We start from the raw sequence: 13112 nt of genomic DNA, 5'->3' as shown, positions 1-13112 counted from the left end.
CTACTCTTCCTGTTTTGCAAGTATTTGAAGTTCATGCTATACTTTAAACTAGGTGTTGCTTACATATGTCTATTATATCCTCTCTTATACCTTAAAATAAAAAAATCTTCATAGTACATAGTCTTTTCCAAGCCTCCAGTATACTGCTTATTTCTCTGTGGAAAATTTTTTAAAATACTATAATTTTAAACTTGTGGACACTCAACCAAGTCTGCCACAGCCTTGAATGGAAAGGCATTAATAGACATACATACCATTTGAATAAAATCGTTACCAGCTAGAGCTTTTAATTTACTAAATCAGCACATTACAGACAATCAGAATAGGAAAGTATCTTGAAAGAAACTTGGATCATATAATCTTTAATTTTGCTCACTTACTATCAAGCCGCTGTTACTTTGCCTTCTCTCTCTGTCATGAAGTCTTCTGTAGAAAATCCCTCCTGGATTAAATTGAGTGCTCCAAACAATCATGTCCCCTTGAAAATACGCATCCAATCCAGTTATCCTTGAATTATGTTCGATATGTGATACCTGATGATGAACATCACTGTAGTTGAATGGATATGCAAAACCCAGGATGTCAGTGTCATTAGCAACATAGAGAACTTGATCTTCAGAGCCTAGGGATTATTATAATGAAACAAAAATAAGGTAAATGTCAACTAATGCAAAAATCAGCATTTTTCACTCAAGTAGCTTTTTGGTGTTTATCTGATATAATTTCTTATATTGAAAATGTTTTCTGATTGTTGAAGACTGCAAAAACACTCACACTCCAGGCAATAAACGCAACTCTTCATGCTCTGATACCAATATATATTACTTCAATCCTCTCCAAGCTCGCATTATGACACGGGGGACTATAATTCAGGAGTATGTAATAGAAGAATGTGAAAACTTTAAGGAGTACATAAAAATATATTATAGTATGTATTAAAGACATATGAATCACTATGCATATTTTTATATGTGTGTTGTGTCTAGAGGGTCCTAAATGTATAGATTAAAGGAATGCAAACTGCCAATATGCATTCTTTCAAATTGCTTAATTGGAAATTAGAAGTGGAATGATCCTATCTTTATTGAAGGCAGTGAAGATTTGAAGTTACGACACCAGCAAACTAGAACAAAGCTGCTACAGAACATGTGCCGTTGTGCCTTCTATCTCCGCATTTCAGATAGTTAACATTTATGGATACCTGTGAATGGGTGATACTTAGGGATACCTAGTTACAGTTGTAAAATATGTTACTTATAAGAAAATGTCTCTGGTATCTATTCATTAAGTTCTGAGAAAGTTTTAGATTTGTTGGATACAATAGTAGGCACTTGAAATTGTTTAGATTTCCAATTTATATCCAATTTTTCATAGAGAACCAACTTAAAATAGCATCTGTCCAATACATTTCCTCCTTATGAGTATGAAATACCAAAAATAATTTGTTCCCTCACTCCTGCTAAATACAAGAAGAAAGAGGAGTTCTATTAAAGCACATATCAATGAGGAAAGAAGGAACCATTAAATGTATTACAATGGAAATGAAGCTTGTGGAAAATTCAGATGTAGAATAACAATTCCCACATTTTGGAATTATAAGCCCTCAGAATTGTGTCTGTTTCTATAATAACAAGCCACTATCCACAATTAAGAACCTTGTTCTTTCCCATGTCATAATCTGATTGTTTCTTCAGTAATAGGTAATGATGCTAAATCTTGATAGAGTCCACATTACTTATAGAGGACATTACTAAGGAGTCATTAATATGACCTTTCTGTAAGTTTGCTTCAAAATATGAAAGAAATGTGTAGATACCTGACTATGACCATCTAGCTACCCAGTACACGTGTACCTGCATTACTGACTGATGTGCTACAAAGAAGGAAGACTTGAGATCAACGTGATAGAAGCCGTTATGGTTCTAGGACATATGTCCACAACATGTGCCTGCTGGCCATAGGGTTCAGATCGGGTACTGCTCATTCTTGGGCACCAGATACACACAGAGATGTAGAAGGAGCCACACTTTGTAACTTCAACCCTGGGTCTGCACTGAAGACTCGAAGTATAGGTGTAAGTCAAATTCACACTAAAATCTCACAAAATCACAGGGGAGATTCTAGGATCAGACAAGACAGAAATAACATCTATACGTGCATGTTTCTTTACCTTCACTGGACCATGATCTAGGCAGCTGATTTATATGAGAAGTATATTCTTAGGTAACTAAGAAAAACTTCACTTAAATGACTTACGTAAGATTTCTCAACAAGACAAAGCAAAACATGTTAACTCCAGATATTACTTAATTTTCTCCTAGAGGTCTAAAACATGTTTCTATGAAAGAGTTAATTCTTCCCTCAAGCTTCTATAGTTTCACCAGAATGCTTACACGCTACTTTATATAGAATCTCTGTTTTTCTTATTTGTGTGTCTCTGTTTGTAAATAGAGAAAGCTGGAGCTAGAAATGGACTTTCATATTAAGTACATTCATTTACATGGAAGTGATAAGAATTTCCTGCTAAAGGGAACGAATGGTAAATCTGAGCAGTTTGGGGAATTAGTTCTGTGCACTATTCAAGAAACATTTATCTAAAAATAAACTGTATATGGAACACATTTGTGGTGCCAACCATGCACATAAGAAACGATTTCGTACTGCCAGTCTATTTCAGTTTTTATAGCCTTACCTTTTGCTATGCAACTGTTATTCCTCTCCTTATAATTTTTCTCACATGCACATTTGTATGACCCCTTAATATTATTGCACTGTTGGGAGCAGGCACCAAATACCATACACTCATTGATATCTAGGAGGAAGAGAATGGTAATTTATATACCTGGAGCTTAATACGCTATTATTTAACATGTTCAGAACATCATGGAACAATGCAGATGAACAAAAGGAACTCGCAAGCATTGATATATCTCGCAACAGCAAAAGGAAGCCTCCTGCAATTATCGCCACTGTTACTTCTGCTGCAAATTATTTCTCCATCCTTCTTACATCAAACTATTATAATCAGAGCTTGAAATCAGCTTTAAGAATGCAAATGTTCCTTACAGTGATCTCCAACATTCCTACTCCTGTTACAGCCAAAACTACGCCATCACCCCTTACTGGAAAGGTTCCTGTGTAAACCTTTTGCTTAAGAGCTGAACAACGAAGTTTTTGTGTGCAACCATCTATTCACTTTGATAGTCCCACTGATGTGATCTCCACTTTATCTGTAAGTTACTGCTCACCAGTAAGAAAATGAATTCACAACCTATTCTTTGGGAAAGTAGATTTATCTTTCTTATCAGCTCTTTCATTCTAACAACTATGTCATCCTTTTCCTTTTCTTGACCTGTGTGGCATTGTATATATTAAGACTACATTTTCTAAGATATTTTACTTTCAGTCTGTTTATTTTAATTTCAATTTGTCGCTTTATTCATCTTTGTTACTTTAAGCATACCAAAATATTCTCATATCTCAATCTAAACACCAATCTCAATTGCCCAGTGAAATAATCTACTAGACCTTAAGTCACCCATTTATCCCTTAAATTACAAAATGATTGAATGCTCTGACCTGGAAGTTTTGACACTCACAATCAATGTTAATCTTTGATACCCTCTCCAGGTAAAATGCATAAATCTACATCCTGTAAATCCTTTCAGTTTCTTTTCTTGATTTCCTAATCCCATAGCTATGAAACAGTTTTTATTCTGCGGAAGAAAGCATGCAATATGTAATGTATATATGTAATACATATCTCTCTCTCCACCACAGAAAATTGACTACACAGTTGACTTTTAACACTTTCTAGCAAGGGATGATGGAGAAGAAGATCTGTACCTTCACACTGCCTATTCCTCCTGTTCCTCTGAAATCCAGGTTTACACTGACACAGTATGGATGTTTTTGTTTGATTACAGTATGCATCATCTCCACAAGGATTCACACTATCTTCACATGTATATTCGGTGACACCTAAATATAAACAAAATGTCTAAAAACTGCTGACAAGCTATGTTTGAACTGTTAAAAATGAGATCTAAAATAACAACAAATAACAGATTTATCTTCATGTTAAAAGAGTAACAGGTACATTTTAAACAAATATATGACATTGCAGTATTTACCTACATATGCATATAAACTGACAGTATTTAATTGAGATACTTCATTTCACATCAAGAATTTAATACTAAAATTTATCTTGTTGCAAATATGAAATAAAATGCAATCAACACAAAGCTAAACTACTTCGAAAACTCAAGAACTACTCTCAAAACTACTACAAGCTGAATTGCTATAAAATTTGCCTTCGTCCTGTGGTACGTCAAATAAAATTAACTTATTTTAACTAAGAAAAACCCCTTGTTTAATTAACTTCTGTGTTGCTCAGTAGGTTTTGCATGGATGAAAGTCTCAATTATTTCTTTTCTGCTACAATCATAAAAGCATATCTTGTCAGCCAAACTCACTTATTTTGCAGTCTTGCTCATCCGAACCATCTCCACAGTCATCAAACCAATCGCACTGGAGCTCCATTGGAATACATTTCTTATCATTACAAGCAAACTCATCCTTTTTACACGGTCTTGCTTTATATGTGATTTTATCTATATAATTACAAATTAATAAGAGGAAAAATAAATCAGTATCTAAGATTCTTAGATTATTTTAGACACATACAAATTGGAGTGACCATGAAGCATTAAGCAACTGGAAATCATTTCAAGCTTAATTTCTTTCAGTTCCAAATTCTGATCTACTAACCTCCAGTTAAGCTTTACTGAAGGCCAAGCAGATTTCTGTAACAAAGTTTGCCTTCAAGTTGTTTTCTTTGATCTGAATGCCTTGAAAGGTAATATCACCTACCGCAGTGATCTTCATCCGAGTTATCACCACAGTCATCAACCTCATTGCAAATCTGCTCGGGTCGCAGACAAACCCTGTTGTTTCTACATCTGTACGGCCTTGTTGGAGGGCATGGAAACTTTACTGTGTATTAAAAAAAGAATTGGCTATTACCCAGCTAGTATTCTCAAACTTTCTTTAATGTCTCCTTATCCAAGCAATAAGCAGACATGGAGAGACAGCTGTAGCTGACATATAAATGGTACATTATTTTAACTTCTGGTACCTAATAGAATAACACTTCAACAACATTTACAATAGAAGTTCTTCATTTAGGGAACAAAATTATTTTGTGTGATAAGGGTAATTACAGTTCTGTTTGAGAATCAGTAAATATGACAGAAATAAAAGAAAGGAAGTAGCAAATTTAATGATAATCAGTATTTCAATGCAGAAGGGACTTTTTCCCATCTGTGCATTTCCTATTAATTTCTCACCGTATGTTATCTGAAATTACATGACTGGCAGTAACAACAGAAAACTATATCCCACGTTTCACACTAATATTTTAAAACTTGAAGAAGACTTCGATGCACTTGTCCTTATACATTTCTGTATGTTACACGTAATTTCTTGCTTTACTACATGAGCACTGAAAAAATTTCACGTCATACCGCACATTTCGGCAACTTCATCAGAGTTATCTCCACAGTCATCCTCGCCATCACAAACCCAAAAATGTAGTTTGCAGAGGGAATTGTTGCACAAAAATTCATCAGCTCTACATATATTTCCCCCTGGGAGGATGAAAAGAAGAAAAACAGAAAGACAAAAGAATGAATGTCAATTCTTGATAAAACCAGTACAACCACTTATTACACACTATCTGAAGAGAATGACAGAGGTAGTACAACTAAATGAGAAAAAAACAAATGAAAAGGTTGGAAAGGCAGAGAGAAATATTCATTTAAAAATCCCTTCCTTGCCCATACACTTTTTTCACTTCCTTTTCATGACTGTTAGCCATTTGTTAGCTATTTGGTCTGATTAGAAAGGGCAGTTATCAAGGAAAGACACTGAAAACTCACCATCTAGATATGTTCCCCTTGCATTTAGCCAGGAGATGCCTAAACTACCTTTCTGTCCGTAACCTGCTTTGGTGATGCTGCCATTCAGAACAGACCTGGCTGGGAAAACCAGTAATTTGTGCTCTCAGAGACCAGTACAAACCAGCCAGCAGAAATACAGTTAGACTTGTGAAAGGCATCTTTGGTCCAGGTTTGCTTCACATACATGTCTGATCCTCCACCTCCTCCTACTGCCATTCTGAGCCACATCATGATCAGAACAGACAAAGCCATTGCAGTCCCTTCACCATGAGGTAACATCTGCGTCTTCTCCTGAGGAGTAATAGGCTGAGCCAGGCTTGTAACTTCCACATCAACTATAAACTCAGTAATTAGGGCAGATCACTCCATGTAGGCACTGAGTAGATGAGACTAGGTGACCTCTAACAGTCTCTTTCTTCTCGTAACTTCTGAAATTTCTCATTAGGCTGTTTACTGAACGCAGAATACAGCAAGAACAACTCCTTACATGTAACTTCAGTATTGATTGAGCTCTGAATCATTTAGCAAAATCAAACAGAGGGTGAGAGAAAATGTTTTAAGCTGGAGTGCTCAAGCTTTAAAAAGTGGTTCAAGTTGGATACAGTTTTAACATGCGTAGCAGTAAGAATGTATTTTGTTTCAAAATTATGACTAAATTTTACCACTACCAATCAACAAAGTTATGGAAACTTCTTAAAATTAACATAACACATTTTTATGGTAACTGGTTTCTCAGTTTCCTGAGAGGAGTAGAGTGTAAAATAAACAAAGCTGTGTACCTGCAGAGGAGGGAACAATGAAATTTTATATGATAACACCAGAACTCTCACTGTGACTTCCCTCAGTGCATTACACCCACCCTAAGAGTTAGGTCAGGCTCCAGTGGCTTTTTACTGATTATTCAGTGCCCTGTTCACACCACATTAAAATCAACAGAAGGTTTTCTTTTGCTATAAAGGGTTCTGAATGGTTTGAATTTATTTTTTTCCAGAAAATTAACTTACATGAAATACCCACTGTGTAAGAGGATATTGGGAACTCTCACACTATGTTACCAACTAAAATTCTCTCCCATTGCAAATATAACTTGTGAACACTAACAGAAATATTCTTTTTTATTATCCAAGGAAAAAGACATAAAATTCAAGTATTCTTCATTATGAATGACGTGAATATAAATAATTGTGTGTGTAATCACAATATAACCATAATTCTAGTTGTACAATAAGATTGAAAAGAGCTATGTTTATAAATATGCGCAGTGGGATACAGATAAATATTACAGAGATTGTTTTAGAATGCTGTAAAATAAAACTCCATTTGTGTTTGCCAGATTTTCAAAGAGGAAAATATTAGTTATCAGTGAGATAAACTGATATTTGTTTCATGTGATTGCTCTGCCTGTCGTAATTCCTTTACAGAATAGATTTTTATAAAAGAAATCATAATTGTGACATAAATACGAAGTATTACAGCAATAACAAACTAGGCAAAAGGCTTCTTATTGCATTATAAGCAATTTGCAGTTCACAGAAGCTCCATTACACTATCCAAAGAATAATGTGGGCTTCAGATAAAAAAGCATGTTACTGCTTACTTACACTTCATTGGTTTTTAAAGAGACACAGTCCAGCTATTTTAAAAGCAGTTGTAAAATGCACTAGGAGTTTTTAAAAACTTTGTTATCTCAGTCTTCTTAAGTCATTCTTCAACACTTCCAAATATGATGGTTTTTTTCTCTTTGCATCTAAATATCTGGAACATTTTCCCGTTTTCTTCATATTCTCGTCTCTATTTCAAACTTAATCAGCCCACATAACTCCTTTTTCTTTTCCATAGTGGTAAGTGTTGATCAGTAGAGTTACAACAAAGTAAGGCAAGGAGATTTTACCCCATAATCGCTTGCTTCATCTCTGATTATTATTATTTCCTACCGTACCACATTTTACTTCTGAAGTTGCACACGTACCAGGTGACTGTAGATTCTGTAGATATACAGAATCTGTAGATATACAGAACGACTCATTTTAAAGAAAAGGAAAAGAGGAAAACAGGAAAAAACCCCAAGAAGTTGAGAAAATATTATTTAATTTGAGTGAGAATATCTGTGTTTGTCACAATTATGGAATTACTTCACTTCTAAGAATTTTGTACAGTTACACTGCTACTGCCTGGTAGCTGAAGACAGGTTCAGTTCAAAAAAATCCTCAGCAACTATGAGAATACAATCAACAGATGTATTTCTCAAAAACACATTTGGAAGCTTAATCATAAGCATGAAAGTCTGAGCACAGTGTTTAGCTTCATGTGAATCAACTAATGTGCACAGTTGTGCTCTCTAAGGAGAGCATGAATTCAAAATACCTTTTCATAGGTTCTGGTTAGTTGCAACATTTCAGGTCCAGAAAAATAAATAGAAAACTGGGGTTTTAGGATTAATTATTTAGCAATTTTTCATTATAGGCTATAGCTTTGTAATTTCTTGTTGCTTATAAAACTGTAAATTAAGTAGACTTATTACAGATTCCTCTGATGAGACAGAATTTGCTTCCAGTAATAATACAAACTTTCATACAAACAATATAAGTTTTGCTTCATCCTGCAAATTGCTTGTGAAGCTACTGTACTGTCTTTGTCAAAAGAGGTCATAGAGCTTTCATTTCATCACTCAGAATGCATTGCCAGGGTATCACTAACTTACAATGTGTGTTGATACAAAAAAAAAATAAATAAAGAAAGACTTTTAAAGAAAAGCGTCTCTTACCTTGGTCACAGTTTTCTTCATCGCTGCCATCCACGCAGTCATGGATCCCATCACAAAGCCATCTGACTGGGATACAGTAGGCCTTATTTTTGCATCGAAACTGATCTTCTTTACATTCTGTTACACAATCCATCTGTGCAAATACAGATATGAACTAAGTGTTACTGAATGAGAACAACTGCACACTTAAAGACAAACCTCACAAAATTTACCAACACTGTTTTTCATTGCCCTGAGTATTTAATACAATAAAGTTGTTCCTGACGATGCGCAAATAAATAGTTTCTGAAGTCTAAATGAAATCGTAACTACACGCTACATATATTCTGATGTTACTTCTTCATGTCATTTAGTATTAACAATGGAAACAATGACTAGACTGACATTTCTGAAGTCAACTGCCCTAAGAGAACCAGCCCTGGAAACCTCCAGAGTGGATGGTGGCATTTGGCTCAGGGAGCCTTCAGGCTCTAACTGGCACCTTCATGGCTCTGAGAAATAACACTTATTTTCAGTCTTTTTTCTTGAGGTTATCCATGAAGGTTGATATTTTTTTAAAAAGATACCAACAGTGCAACACATAAAATATCATGGCATGAAGGCCCACAGATGGTGAGCTGCCTACTAGGATTGTATTAGGTAATCTAGAGGACAAAGGGAGCCAAATGTGACACAAACTTGTCCACACTGACAGTATGGAGTGGTTCCTGAAGCAAATTCCACCAGAACCATGCTCAGGTTTTGACTTACAGGACACAAGTTTGTCTACTCCAAAAGGCGGCCATGGAGCAAACAAACATAATGCAGTGTATCTACCAGGGAACTGAAATCACGTGGGCTAATTATATGCCAGTATTCAATGGATGCAAAAACCCCCAAACATTTGCCCTTTTAATTATTTTCAGATCTAAAACTGTTACGAATTTCATGTCAGACAGTGGCAAGAGAAAAAAAACACAAAAATAACAGAAATTTGTTGGCTACCTCATCAGATCCATCAGCACAGTCATACTCTCCATTACATCTCAAAGATGCTGAAATGCATCCTCCACTTGTACACACGTACTCACTTGAAGAGCAGGTTGGTGATGCTGGTTACAAACACATATTTTAGCATAAAAAAAAGAGACAATTTATAAATAAGTTGCTTTATAATTTAATGTTTTCACCTGGTTAACACTGTGAGCAAACATGTATTTGAAGCTGACCAGAGCTTCTCCAAACATTTGCAAACTTTCATCAAATACTTGACAAAACAGAAATGTTGCATCCTAAGTGAATTGTATAATGACAGTGAAAGGATATTTGTGTTTTACCTCTGAGAAATTTCTTTTTGTGTTTTCCTCATGTTTGGTTACAATGCTAAATACACTTATACAAATATTCATAGAACATATATTTAAAAAATTGCTTTCTTTAAAATAGGCTTAGAGTTTAGCTAAAACTATGTAAGTACCTATAATTAAATAAGCTAAATCTATAAGAAACCATGGTTTTAGAAAGTATATGTTATTACACTTTAAAAAAATACATATTAATCAGTTTCAGCTAAAATACTGATGGATATTATTGTCACACTTGAAATCAGGGGATTTTTGTCATAGCCATCTATGAGTTGCACCCATCTAGATGAAGCTTACAAAAAACTAGCAAAATTCCTGCAAAAATAAACAATATATTTTCCAAGACAGCAATATGGAAATAATAACAACAAAAATAATAATTTGCTAGAGAAAACCTTTGCATAAGGTCTAATAAAAATTGAATGAATACCACAAAGCCAAAAAGCCCCAGAGACACTTTAGTAAAATGCCAAGAATTACGGCTTTTTTCAGAGAAGAATTTTATAAACTGAGTATGTATTATCAAATTATATTTCAATAAATTAAAATTAAATACAATTCCTCTAACAAGCGTCATATTGCATACCTATACCTAAGTGGGGTTTTCAAAACATGAGTAGGAAGACAAAACAACACAATTTCTCTTTGTTTCATTCTGATTTATTCCTCGCCTCACTTTATTTCTCAGCATTATTTAAAACAATACCTGGTTCACAATTTTTCTCGTCGTCCCCAAATTTGCAATCTTCATGACCATCACATTTCCATTTTGCTGATATGCACTGACCATTGGAACACTGGAACTGATCTCTTGAACAGCCTGTTTCACAATACCTCTGGTGCAATAAAAACAATGCATAAACGAGATTAAGAGATTAATGTAAACACTGATAAATACACAGCTGATCACAGAAGTTACAGGCTGTACTCCTCCACACTATGAAATACAGCAATACCTTGTGAAATAGAATATATTTATAGATACGATTCATGAAAGGTGGCTGGTACCCTCTTAGTAGGTGGAAGCACCTGAGGTCCAGCACTGGCAGGAAAGGAGAAAGGACAAAAGGGACCCGAAAGAACAGAAAAAGAGCAAAGCATCATCCAATGAGCCTTTGCTACGCGACAGTCTATATTGTTTTCTCAAAAAAACCACAAACCAATGCAAACCACTCTTGTGTTTAGAAAGATTGGTTCCCCAACTAGGACACAACATATTTCCAGAATGGGAAGAGGTCCAGATCATTGCTGGGACAAAAAAGACACAGACTATTGTTAAACATGGCTTGATTTTATTTGCACGTTCTCCTTTTAAGATAACAATTTCAATAGGTTTAGCTTTAATTTGGTAAAGATATTTTCATATATGCATGAACATGTAGAATTCTCATTGCTGCTTTTCAAAATATTACTATGTGGGAATCCATTCTCCAGCAATATAAAACTATCAATTTCCTAAAGAAATATTTTTTCTGGAAGAAGCCTACCTCGTCTGAGCCATCTGCACAGTCATAGTCTCCATCACACCAGAATCTTGCTGAAACACAGTCTCCGTTTGCACAAAGAAAGTCTTTCAAAGTGCACGTCTGAGGCTCTGAATAAAGAAAAGTAACAACCCTGGGATTATTAGCATTTCCATAAAATATTTTACACATAAAACCCCCCAATCAATCAGTGAATGACTATAACAGAGTCAAAACCACTAACTTGTAAACTATAGATTTTTTTTTTTCTGTAAGATTTTGTTTCATGACATTTTATAACCATATTTTATTTACATACAGCAAGATAGTAATGAAAATACTTTCAGTTCTATCAAATTTCTTTACAAAATTAGGTGATGCTGACTATATAAATATTATTTATTTCAATGCACATTTGTTCTTACAAGTTTTATGAGCTATGTACCACAGACTAGAAATCACTTTTCCACCTGTTAATAGCCAATGTAATTAGAACTAACCAGATCTTTGACTTTCCATCACACAATAGCATACCAGATCTCTGACTTTCCATCACACGATAGCATACCATTTATCATACACCTTTTAACGTGTGCGCATCAAGAGTCAGCTTATCCTGCACTAAGGGGGGTAAGCATTCAGGTAAACAGTATTGAGATGGTAAATGGAATGCCTATGAGGCAAGGTTTGGTGTTTCAAGAAAAATCCATTTTTCCAGAAATTAAATATGGAAGTATGATAATGATCCACCAACTTAAATACTGACAAAATTGTCAATTTGCTGGAAAACACAGAAAATAAAAGAGAAGGACAGGCATAGAATTTTCAAGTATTTTTAAGGAAACCAAAGGGAGGCGTTAGATAAAAAGAATCTCAGGAGCTTACAGATAGGAGACAGGAATGGTTGGAAGGTAAGTGGGATGTTTTGTGATAAATGGGTATGTTGCTCTACTCTCTGGGAAGAAACAAAACGCAGAGAGGTCTGAAATCATTATTAAAGGTGGACACAATAAAGGAGAAGAGTAGACACAAAATTAATTCAAGGCACAGGCAAAGCAAAGCGGGGAAACAGGGAGTGATGGAGTAATCCTGAGAAGGTGAGATTGGCTGTTCCAGCCTATTTACTTCACTGTCTGCACAGCTCTGTGTTTCCCCTATTGCTGCTGCAAAAACCCTGGCCGGGGGGACCAGACTAGAAGATTCCCCAGCAGAACATTATGTGCTTTCCTCCTGAAAAGCAGGACCAATACAAAGGAGATTGGATGGAAAAAAGTTAGTGCCTGGACTTCGGACACAAACAAAGGTAGAGAAGAGTGTTGAGGAGAATTTAAGTAAGGCTTTCCATGCAATTTAGACTGCCAGTCAGAGAGCATTGGGAAAGCAGAACTGAAAAAACAAATAAGGATTATTTGTGGGATTATTTCCATCACAGTAAACATTGCATTATGTAAATAATGTAAAATAAAAAAAAATAAGGATTAATTAGTAAGAGCTTTTCAACAGAGAGATGGGAAAAGAATTCAGGCAAATGGTAAATGACAGTGCATAAATCAACAAAGGGTAAAAAAGAAAAAGGAGA

The 13112-nt window shown here is 35.1% G+C and overlaps 1 protein-coding gene across 9 annotated transcripts in view; it reads right to left on the bottom strand.

Moving 5' to 3' along the window:
- The window catches only part of LRP1B (LDL receptor related protein 1B), a 687728-nt gene that overhangs the window by 63465 nt on the left and 611151 nt on the right, over nt 1–13112 (bottom strand). For all 9 annotated transcript variants that reach the window (XM_065070319.1, XM_065070313.1, XM_065070311.1 and 6 more), the window contains 10 exons: nt 11558–11664; nt 10777–10906; nt 9712–9818; nt 8728–8860; nt 5529–5651; nt 4876–4998; nt 4479–4616; nt 3847–3981; nt 2693–2812; nt 381–622 (listed from right to left, as the gene is read on the bottom strand). In XM_065070319.1, the coding sequence (XP_064926391.1) occupies nt 381–622; nt 2693–2812; nt 3847–3981; nt 4479–4616; nt 4876–4998; nt 5529–5651; nt 8728–8860; nt 9712–9818; nt 10777–10906; nt 11558–11664 (1358 nt within the window). The remainder of the gene's footprint in view (nt 1–380; nt 623–2692; nt 2813–3846; nt 3982–4478; nt 4617–4875; nt 4999–5528; nt 5652–8727; nt 8861–9711; nt 9819–10776; nt 10907–11557; nt 11665–13112) is intronic.

This window comes from Columba livia, chromosome 7 (genome assembly GCF_036013475.1).
Source record: "Columba livia isolate bColLiv1 breed racing homer chromosome 7, bColLiv1.pat.W.v2, whole genome shotgun sequence".
NCBI lineage: Eukaryota > Metazoa > Chordata > Aves > Columbiformes > Columbidae > Columba > Columba livia.
Note: the sequence above shows the minus strand (reverse complement) of the source record. Positions and strands in the feature narration are given on the sequence as shown.